The sequence below is a fragment of the Xiphias gladius genome, chromosome 9 (assembly GCF_016859285.1).
Source record: "Xiphias gladius isolate SHS-SW01 ecotype Sanya breed wild chromosome 9, ASM1685928v1, whole genome shotgun sequence".
In the NCBI taxonomy this organism is placed as follows: Eukaryota; Metazoa; Chordata; class Actinopteri; order Istiophoriformes; family Xiphiidae; genus Xiphias; species Xiphias gladius.
Window position 1 is genome coordinate 5021662 of NC_053408.1, and position 11446 is coordinate 5033107.

Below are 11446 nucleotides of genomic sequence, written 5' to 3' on the forward strand. Positions count from 1 at the left end.
GCTCGGTAACTTTTACTTCGCAGAGTCGGATTAACGAGAACAGCGACGCGACCGGCTCCTCGTCGACTTGAGAGAGTGTAGCTCCCAGTCCTCAGGTGGAGCTGCTTAGAAAATAAAATAAAAATAAATCTGGTTCCCTCGGGTTGTAGCCAGGGAGTCTGCCCAGCCCCCCCTCCCTCCCCTTTTAGCCTCTTGGCTACCTTCACCTTTAAAAATCACGGGAAAAAAGCTGTGGGGGGGGAAAGTACGACCAGAGTAGGTAAGTTGGGTCATTCCTTTTATTGCATGTCAGCGTATAGTTCGTCGATCCGTGGCTGGAAGAGGGCTCGGAGCTCAGCCCTCTTGGCCTTGAGCGTGGGAGTTAACAGGCCGTTTTCAATGGTGAACTGCTCGGGATGGAGGTACACATCTTTCACCTGCAGCGGGTGGGAAGAGAAAAGAAAAGAAAAAGAAAGTGCAGACAATCATGAAATGTCTAGATACGACATTCTGTTAAAAAGATGCAAACTGAGTAAAATAAAGCTTGTGCGTCAAAATACTTCGAGGGTGACTTTGTCTCAAAAAGGTGTTACCGGACTAATCTGAAAAGGTGAAGTGGGCATGAAAGAAGGGACGGGGGACCTGGGGTTTGGGGGGGGAAGGTCTGCGATCTGCACCGTCTGGATGCTTGTTTGGAGACATTTCTTTTCAACAAAACGCTGCTCATCTTAACCACCAGAGGGGGAACTTAAGCCAGCTTCAGTGAAAATGTGTGACACCAGAAAATCCGTGCTCAAAGATTTACAACCTCCTTAAGTTTCAGTTTTTCCCCCCTTCTTTTCCCTCTTTAAAAATTTGTCAAACCTGAGAATCAGTTCTTTTAAAAAAAGATTATACTCAGTTGTTTCAGCTGGAGAATTGATGAGGAGCCGTTACCTGCTCAAAGGACTTGAGACCCGCTTCTTTGCCCAGTTTGGTCATGTCCGAAATAATGGCTCTCTTAATGTCCTGTAAAACATGAAGGTCGTCACTGTTAGAACGCTGTTGCAATAAATAATCCTTTAGCTGAAAAACAACAAACACTGCTCTACTTTTTTTTTTTTAAAATAAATCAATTAGATCTGCAGATATCGAGCCTAATGGGTTTTACAGCAAGCGCGCTAGACTCGTCCAACTGGCTTCTTTCAGTGTTAATGACTGCGTTCCCTGCAGATATTGTTTCTGCTGCAGCTTGGGTAGAAAAATAAGCCTGAACATACACTCAAGTGACCCCAGACTCTCCGTCTCAAGAGTTAGAAAGGGAGAGAAGGAAAAAGGCCCCCTCTACGAACATGTGCAAGAGGGGACAAGACAGAGACATTACGGGGTTTTTGCAGAGGTCTTCAATGGAGCCTTGGCACCCCAGGCTTTTGGCAAAACCGGGCAGCACCTCAGGATCAGGGACCACAATGCCAACCAGGCAAGACTACAGACAGGAAAAAAGGAGTTTTATCATCAGAGGGCCAGAGAGAGTATGAGCTTTTTTTTTTTTTTTTTTTAAACATGCACAGACCACAAAGACGGTGGGTTTAATACCTGTAGACTGTCTCCATGCACGAATACTTGGGCCACAGGTCCACTGCGTACATACACATTCTCAATCTTCTCTGGTGCTATGTACTCCCCCTGAGCCAGCTTGAAGATGTTTTTCTTCCGGTCGATAATCTTCAGAACGCCGCTCTGTCAATAAAACAGGCAGATTGCAGGAAATAACTTAAGCCTTTGTATCTTTGCAGTATAAACATGAATGATTTCCACTTTGTGTGTGTCCAGTGGCGAAATCCAGCACCTTTGACCATAACGACCAAAACATCTGTTATCTCATTAGATGTTTGATATTGTGTTAACATGTCTCACTGAATTAATCTTAACTTTCACTGTGCTTTTGTTTAGACCAATTAAATCAGGGTCAAGTTCAGAGCCTAGCCATATAGTTTGCCATTTTGGGAACTGCACTTGTTTCCTTTCCTGCCAGAAGCTGTTTGAAAAGATTTCTACCACTATCGTGTCTGTGTCAACACCTCTAAAGCTCAAATTTACAGATCTTGTTTAATTAATGCAAAAAGCCAAAATGTAAAAAACAGGGCAAGATGTGGTTGATCTCAAAGAAAGATAAAATTCAGTCTTCCAAAACTTTTCAATTATTAAAAAAAAAAAAAAAAAACTGATTCCACTTGATATCCCTTTCTTCAAGCACTGAACTTGAATATATACACACACACACACACACACACACACACACCATGACTTAAGGGCTCCAACCACAAACATGCATTTGGTGCAGAAGAGCTTGTGGTTGTGCATATTCAGTCGGTAATGTTGAACCAAATCGCTTAACTCATTTATATTTAGTGGTGGGGGATTTTTTTTTTTTAAATAAAAATGCACTGGCTTTTCTTACTGGAAGCCATTTTCCAATGTCCCCAGTGTGGAGCCAACCGTCTTTGTCCAAGGCCTCTGCGGTCTTCTCTGGATCTTTCAAGTAACCCCTGAACACATTTCTACCCTTGATGCAGACCTGGAATAGACCAGAAGAGAGTTTAAACAAAGTATTAAGACCATTAAATCCGTTTTACTTAAACCCTCTGAGCATTGCGTATTCCTAAAGCTTTGAAGAGTAAGAATGTGTAATCTATGGATCTAACCCTTCATTAAACGCAACTAGGAATCTAAACAGCGATGGTCTGTTAAGATAAACTGTTTCTATGGTTCAATTTCATTCAAAAAAAAAGTTCGTTATACCTCCAAAACTTGCCTGAGAAATCGCCACATTTAAGTTTTCTGCACCATCTAAATTATCCAGTAATAGTTGTCTATAAATCCATTGGTACACTGCAAACAGGAATTGCTAATAGCTAATTCGGCATACTTTTATGGTGCCAGTTTGCTGTTTAAAGCCTCCAAAGTATGGAAACTTTAGGCACAAATATTAAAAGCATTTTATAATCATTTCCTAAAAGAAAAAGAATGAACAGTATCAGAGTTTGAAAACTACTGCAATAAACCATAAATCTCTCACAATTCCTACACTGGTTACCTCAAAAACAAAAACTCAACATGTCCAAACAACATTAAAAAGGTTGCATGAAATAATGAGGATGTTTAACTTAATTTAGAAATAAACTACACATGAGATGTGTGGTTTATTGGAGATGTGAATTGTCCACTGGGTTCGATCCTGTTGTGTGACTTATCTAGTTGTAACTACTTCAGTGTCCCAAACTCAACCTGCTGAAATTGCACAAACTTACCTCCCCTTCTCCATTTGAAGCAAAATAGTTCATTTCCTCGACATCCACCAGCTTCACAACATTACAAGGCAGTGGCACCCCAACATGCCCTGTGTTTAAATATAAATAAAAAATTAATGTGTGAAGGATTGCTTTTGGTCACTATTATCTGAGCCATGTTTCATTAAAATACTGTATAAATTCACAGAGCATTTTTAAGAATACATGAAGCAAGGTGTGTTTATTTAATACCAAACTAATGAATTATCTGCATAATTATTTGCAAAAACTGAAATTAATTTCAGTTCAAAACTTGTCAACACCGTTAAAAAAAAAAAAAAAAAAAAAAAAAGGAATATAAAAAAAAAGTTGAGGTTGAACTCAGGTTGCCTCTGAACTACGTACCCGAAGTGGCATCTCCTGGCATGGTGAAGGTGCAGCCGGCTGTGCACTCCGTCTGGCCATATGCCTCAAAGATCTAGGAGCACCAGTCAAAATCAGAGCGGAGTAAGAGCAGTGCGACCAGGTTATCATGACAACATGGAGGGATCAGTGCCAGCTGGACACCGTTGTGCAAACTCTACTCCCCAAAAAACAAACATTACTGTATCAGTGTCAGTTTGTTAAACACCCGAGTTTAACAAGGTTCAGACGTCTCACAAACTGGGTCAACGCCGTCTTCCTTCAAAACCTTCCAAAATTATTTAAAAATCAAGAAGCAAAATGTCATCTCAGAAAATACTGAGGGTGAAGAAGTCCTAAACTGATATAAGAAAACGAAAAAAAAAAAAAAAAAAAAAAAAAAAAAAAAATTCCCTGAAGTGTGATTCAAGGTCAAGTAAACATGAGCCTCTAACAACACATTTCCATGTCAACAGATTAACTGGATTCAAAAAAAACAAAAACAAAAAAAAAAAAAGTGTGAAGACACATTACAGAGGGAGGATTAAGTGTTTATTACCTGACAGCCCAGAGCAGCCCTGAGGAAGCTGAGAACAGAGGGTGATATGGGAGCTGCTCCGGTCACCATGACCCGCACACGTCCCCCTAGAGACTCCTACAGTCGAGGTTAAGCACATTGAATTGCGGTGAATTCGCATTTCTGTCAAATAATCTGCAATTGTTCGAATGGAAGTAGTACCTGGACTTTGTGGAAGATGAGCTTGTCCCATATGCTGTTGTTCCTGATGATGCCCTCCTTGACTTCAGCATATTTCCTCTCAACAGCATAGTTCAGAAGCCATTTCTTGAAAGGCGACTTGGCTCCACTCTGGATCTAGTTACCAAAAAATAAAGTAGGGAAAATCCTGCATTTGAGATGAAGAAACTGGAAGTTTTGGGTTGATGCTTAAAAGCGGAATGAGGGGGCTGTTGTTGTGTGTACCAACTTTGTCATAGACACGGTTGAGAAGTCGAGGAACTACTGGGAAAATGGTGGGCTGCAGGGTTTTCATGTCATCCGGCAACAGTCTGATGTCACCCTGGAAGAATCCCACCCTAGCCCCAGCACCATACACCACCGTCTGCAAGATAAGACAAAAAGTTACTAGAGCGGCCCTCAATGTGTGTTTCATTTATAGATACAAGGATTGTAAACACGCTTTTATGACTTCATCAAGCTCTCACCTGTACAACTCTCTCAAACATGTGTGCCAAAGGCAGGAATGAAATGCTGACATCCTGGGTATTTGGAACAACTGACGTCTGTGGGACACACAGAGACTGTTAGCGGGAGGTTTATTTACAAAAACGGAATATATGCTAAAAATATTTATAGAAAAAGTGCCCACTTCAGACGATTAAAATGGCATGAGGATTCATATCCATAATTGTACCACTTCTATCATAAATACCTCAAAGCTTTTGATGACGCCTGCGGCATCAGAGACCACATTCTCATGGGTCAACATTGCTCCCTTGGGGTCTCCTGAGAAAGAAACGCTAAAATATATTTTGCGCTTTAAAAAAAAAAAAAAAAGACTTACAAGTGTCATTTCAGGTACTACCTTGGAAACACACAAGTATTTTTATATAAGTAATATAAATACAGCATTTAACAAGAATACAACCATGCTAGCAGTTCTTTTTCATACCCTGCATCATACACTGCAGATGAAATAAATCCAAGGAAATGCAAAATGATCACCTGTTGTGCCACTGGTGAAGCAAACAATACAGAGGTCCTCTGGCTTTGGAGGCTGTTGGGGCGTGAAATCAGCACATCAGAACAGCACGCAGCTTGTTAAAGCTCATAAAAATTGAAATCAATTACATAAAATATCAGAAACTTACAATTGGAGTTTGAAGATTACTTTTCCCCAGAGCCTGGGGAACAAAGAAAAACAACATGTTTCCAATAATGTTTGTGCTGCATCGAACAGTAGGTTCATTCTCAAAATGAAGCCAGTGAGCAGTGAGTCACCAGGAACCACTTATTTGTGTTCTGCATGCATTACCTCCACATCCTGTATGGACACGATGTCCACCCCACACTTGGCTCCCCTCTCGACCAACGCTGAGTTGAAAGGGTCCATGATGATGATAGTTTTGAGAACGGGACTCTGGCCTCTCTCCCGGTTCTGCAGCAGTGTTTCTGCTTTGTTCTGATTGTCACAAAGCACTGTTGAGATCTCCGCTGAAAGAAGAACACTTGAGCCATATTACCACTAAAATTTACAGTACAAATAGTGGCAAAAGTTGACACCGGTGCCGTTATGAGGCAAGTATGTCAACACTGTAGTGTTGCAGTTTCAGGCATGATTCAGGAGTAAAACAAAAAACAAAACAGGATTTATAAAAGCAAGACAAGCAGTATTATTACAGCCGACTTAATGTAATAGTCATGCTCTTTGTTTTGTGATAAATTGTCCAGAAGTGATCAGATAAATCAAAAGCAAAATGAAGCAGAGATTGAAGGAGGGGGTACGATAAATAAGTGAGAAGAGATTAGAGCACACTCGATACAAATCCCTGTGGGGACAAGCAAGTTACCGGACTCAGACCCGGCTCTGTAATTAGCGGCATTAAGAGTGCAGGGAGAAGCTCCAATTACCTCGGTCGATAATGAACACAAGAGCCTCAGGACCCAGGGTGTCGTACAGGGGAACCGCTACCATGGAGTAGGTGTAACAGGCCAGTTCACCAATAATCCACTGCGAATGACCCATGAAACAGCAAAGTTACGGCATGTAGGTCAAACTGAAAATTACCTCTTCACAATATAAAAAAAACACCAAGACTACACTTACCTCAGGTCTATTCACAGCAAAGATGCCAATAAAAGTGTCCTGGTTTGGCCTCAAACCCCTATGAAGAAGCCCTGACCCCAGGTGCTCCGCTCTATCAGACACCTTCACATCGAGGGGAAGTGGGGGAAAAAGCTCAGCTGAAATTCGCAGCAGGTCATTTTCACCATATTTTCCCAGTGTTGATGGATGATGATTTTACCTGTTTGTACTTTAGCCACTGGTATGGCCTTCCAGGTTTTCTGTAGCCCAAACACGGACCATTACCTGCAAAACGAGACATGGGGCCAGCGTCAAACTACGTGTACTGTCCTAGAATAGTTTAACTGCAAAGCTCCACGACCGGACACTTGGACCTTTTAACTAACGACGAGGACCTTAATTCGAAAGAATAGTTTGAGATCTTGCTATCTTGCCGAGAGTTCGAACAGAAGATCTATACCATATCTGTCCATCGAATATGAAGCTACAGCCAAGAGCTGGTTCACTTAACATACCGTAAATCCAACTCTAAAGCTTACCATTTACCATCTTATATCTCGTTTGTGGTATATGTACAGGAACCGTGCTGTAAGTTTGCAAATCACTGTGCCGATTGGAATCTGAATTGCGGCAACGTTCAAATGCTCCACGGTAGGAACAGTACGTCCTGAACGCACCACCCATTCTCAGTGTCTTCAGTTCAGTAGTATGTCCGGTCTGCTGCTGGTTCAAGGTGCTACGTTCAGTTTGGCCTATGCAAGCACTGCACATAATAGCTCTGCAGCAAGCTATTTGCAACAGTAATCACATTATGCACGTTTCTGTGGCTTTCACAGTCTCTTCCTAAGCTGATAAAGTAGTAGTGATGTGCTGTTTTATCCACTGCTAAAAGCTAGTGACAATGGTGATTCAGTGTGGTCAGTTGATTATAAAGATTTGGTCTGAAATGTAATCTAGTTTTTACTTGAGGTCCATTTGCCAGACTATCACTTGGAGGGGCGCAGTGACTTCAGTATCCTAATGACATTTAGGTTGAAACCTTAATGTTAAGGACAGAAGTTTGCGAATACTCACTGATTTAAATGGAATGGCTTAGAAGGGATAAAGGAGAAGTTTCATGAACTGCTAGCGTACCAGAGAAAAACTAATAGGAGGCTGGTAGCACAAAGGCCCATCCGTCAGTAAGAGTAAGCACAGAAGGTTTTCATCACCTGAAACTCTCAACCCCCTCTTGAAAACCTCATAGATGGTCTTGGCGTCGTCATAGCAGTATGACATCAGGTTGTTGTTGCCCTCAAGCAAAGCAGTCTTTCTGGCTCCATCCTGAGGACGTCAAGCAGAAGCACTTCACTGAGAAACCGTTCAATATGCTATGCTGTTCAAAGAGTACACTGAGCCTCCATAAAAACGCTCATCCACAATTCCTGTCAGCGCTAAAACCTGTGGCAGCTCGGCACTGGTTACCTTGATCCCGAGAGTTTGGCGGTTGAGGTCGGCGGGGGTGCGGAGGGGACTGGGCCGTGTGTTTAGGTAAACCAGGGTGGCAGCTGCCACGGCAAACAGGGAGATGATGGCTGGCGTTGGGAGCGGGGAGAACAACAACTGGAAAAGGAAATCCATGATGCCAAGTCTGCTGGGTATGGAGTGAAACGTTGACGAATTAGGATTCACAGATATAAGTGATTTCAGTCTGAAACCACGCCATATTTACGATGTAGTTCTATTATGCAATTCTTTTTAGTTCCTTGACACTGCTCCTGATGTCTCCACAATAACTTGAGGTCAAAGTCGACGTGACTTGTGCAACAGTTATTCCTAATCACTACGAGATAGAGTCCCACCCATGTAAGCTTAGAATATCACCACAGTCCATACATGCAGTGAAAGTAGCCTTAAAGCGATATTTGAATATTTACATACACTGGCAATGAGTGGTACAACTGTTAAACTGAATCTGCATGAGATTAAGACATGTCTGAAGGTATAACAAATATAATATTTTCCCACATTCTTCTTAATAAGCAGTAAAAGTTGTCTTGACCTTTGGAGGCATTTTGGGTCATATGTCAAAATTGTGAACCACACCAAGGTCATGGTCAATTATTTCATTATAAACAGAGTCTTATTGGGAAGAAGCAGGTTTTATGGCATTTTCCATGGCCATTAATAGCATTTAAAATTTAAACATGGTAATTAAACAATGTTGAACTGGTGGATAAATGAGAACACTACCCACCAAACCAATTTATTACAATGTCAATATTTTGGCTGCCATACAACACTCATCTGACAAATCCATTGTTAGTTTGTAAGAATGGACCCGGCTCACACGACGGCAGACGCCCTACGTTACAATGGCTCTCCTACCTGCTGTTGGACCGCTCAGGTGTTCCTCTCAGCTCCCGGCTGACGGGCAGGTGTGTGGCGGGGTGTGTGCACGGCAAATGATCTTCTGCTGCTCTGAAGGGCAATACACAGAATGAAAACTCATTAAAAAAATTAAAAAACAGTCAGAGTTAAAAAAGGAACCTTTGAACCTTGGCCACTATCACTTCCCACTGATAAAAGAACATGAGCAAAGACGAACTGTGTCATAATATTAAAGTGTGTATTGTGCAACTTAATAAGCTGCTCAAGAGGTCTAAACTGTCAGTTCCACCAACCAATAAATGACTTTGATTTCCGACAGTAAGGCCGAGATGCTGCAGCCGTTGAAAGGTCAATATTCTTATCTGCTGTTTATCATGTTCAAAGTTGAAAATTCTCTTTAAGATATTTGAAGAATGAACTAGTTAAATAACCATCAGGTAAACTTGTGGAGTGTCAGAGTACATCTGTATTTTTTCCAAAAAGTTGTATTAGATTACTTAGAGTTTTTGCCAATTTAACGTCAGATCTAGGCCCCAGACAAAGCCTGCCTTTGTGAAACTGTATGCTTAGTTATAGTCAAACTTAAGATTGAGGTCTAAATTCATCTGTCGCACAAAGCTGTCTTAGGTAGGACATATTTGCAGTGAATTCTGGATAAGTTAAGACCTCTCTCAAAACTAAAAAGACATGGCTGACCGAGCAACTGCGGCAGAATGCTCAGCTCCGATCGCTCCGGCAGAAATCTTTTGCCCTGTGTAAATTCTGACCTGCTGACGAAGTCCTCTCTGCTGTATAGCTCGGTTGCCAGTTTTTGGTTTGTTTTTTTTTTTTTAAACAACAGGTAAACCCAACTAAAACCTAATACAACAGTGGTGCGATAAATCCTCCCTTCATGTGGGTTATAATGTTCATTTTGTTGATTTAACTATGATCATCGGAGGACGTACATTTCTTATTTGGCGTTCACTCATTGATGTAAATGGGGTGGACCAAATAATAAAAGACACCAGTCCGTTGAATCACCACCTCTCAGTTTCAACCTAAACTGAGCCTCATAACCGTCATGCATAAAATAAGTCAGTCTTTACTTTTCATGAAACTGTTTTAACTTGTATCAGACTAATCTAAGACTAAATAAAAATGTTTTGTTTTTTTTCTGGAAAAGGCCCCTGGGGTCCGTTTGAGACTGGTCTGTAGTTTTACAGTTTTATGCCAGTCTTAATTTCTGCCCTTCTTGCCCTTAACACTCTTTGCTTTATGCAATGGATGAATTTAGACTTTGAATCTGAATGGAAAACGTTACCTTACCATCCTTGGTAATACCATTACCAATAATATTTTAGCCCGATTTAAAAAAACAAAACAAAACCAAACACACACACAAAAAACAAAAACACCTCTAAATATACAGGGGGTCTGAAAGTCCAGACCACTTTCCCATTGACTTGTATTTACTTTTGTTTAGGGTCTGGACAGCCTCTCTGTGTCTGTTATTTGATGCTCAACACTAAACTAAGAAAAATCATTTGAAATGACGCCACCTAACGACGCCAATTAAAGTGAGACGATGCAAAACATTTGCTGTAACAACAAAACTGCCCAGTGTACTGATTTGACTAATGGTGCATTTTCTTGCTTGTGAATTCAGCTTTTCATTTGTAAGAAAAAAATAAATAATAAACAAACTGTAGTTTGTGTTTCTTGCCAGCACTTATAACATTAACACCTCTAAGCACTTGTACTATAGCACTGAAAGGAGTACTCACCCAGTTCTGGTTGATATCTAGCGCTTGAATTAACTAACTAAAATTTGATCTTTTTGCTTAGTTTCATTTTTTGAAAAAAAAAGGTGGGTAAAACTTGACTGATCCCTTCAGGCCTTAAGGGGAAAGAAAAAAAACAAACAAAAACATTGTTTTAAAGTTGATAGATGCGATTTTTTTTCCAAATCTAAATTATCTAAAGACAACTTTGAGTGCAAGACAGTTTGATAGATTACATTTTGACCAAAAAAAAAAAAAAAACAAACAAAAAAAACAAAAAAAAAAAACTTCTCCTCCCTAAGCTTTATATATTAATTTACCAGCGTACAAACACAATGCTGAACTTCCAACATGTTTGCTTGTGTAAATGATTTGATTCTGCTGGACGGTGAGCTGAAGGTAAAGGTTCATTAGGAGAAGCTTTGAAAGGTTACCTGGTGGGATTAGCAGAGGCAGTGTGGGGCCAGGCTGAGCAGGGATCCCCTGAGAAAAAGCAGCTGAAGCCAGCAACACCACTAATGTACAATCTGCCCACCTGTCGTCATTAGCTCCTTAAACTGCACACAGGTGTGAGAAACTTCTCTGCACCGAGCAAGGCTGAGCCTGCCGGCCTCATCTGGTGTCTGCAGCCCCTGTACCTGTAGATAACACCCCCCAGGAGATCTACAACACAGTTTTCACTTTGCGTTTTTCGCTGTATTGAATTTAAAAAAAAAAAAAAAAAAATCTTCTTAATCAAATTAGCACACATTCTTTAAATCAAACAGTCTACAGTCAGTTTCCACTCCCCTCCTCTGTGTTTGCCTTACATGAGTGTCCCTGTTAAAGATAAATGATC

At 40.9% G+C, this 11446-nt stretch overlaps 1 protein-coding gene across 3 annotated transcripts; it reads right to left on the bottom strand.

Annotated features, from left to right (window-relative positions):
• Positions 1 to 260: 260 nt before the first annotated feature.
• Positions 261 to 11175, bottom strand: acsl5 (acyl-CoA synthetase long chain family member 5). Of its 3 annotated transcripts, none has more exons than XM_040135224.1 (22): positions 11043 to 11175; positions 8843 to 8935; positions 7940 to 8105; positions 7687 to 7798; positions 6696 to 6760; positions 6497 to 6598; positions 6301 to 6400; positions 5705 to 5883; positions 5541 to 5573; positions 5395 to 5446; positions 5102 to 5175; positions 4875 to 4952; positions 4637 to 4771; positions 4390 to 4524; positions 4210 to 4305; positions 3654 to 3726; positions 3270 to 3358; positions 2420 to 2536; positions 1555 to 1698; positions 1343 to 1444; positions 916 to 987; positions 261 to 416 (listed from the first exon to the last, which is right to left on the bottom strand). In XM_040135224.1, exons 3-22 carry the CDS (start codon positions 8093 to 8095, stop codon positions 279 to 281), a joined length of 2052 nt encoding a protein of 683 aa, XP_039991158.1. In that variant the 5' UTR covers positions 8096 to 8105; positions 8843 to 8935; positions 11043 to 11175; the 3' UTR covers positions 261 to 278. The 3 variants fall into 3 exon arrangements, with proteins under 3 accessions (XP_039991158.1, XP_039991157.1, XP_039991159.1); XM_040135223.1 differs by having other exon boundaries at positions 7940 to 8108; XM_040135225.1 differs by lacking the exon at positions 11043 to 11175 and adding an exon at positions 10612 to 10630 and having other exon boundaries at positions 7940 to 8108.
• Positions 11176 to 11446: the final 271 nt, after the last annotated feature.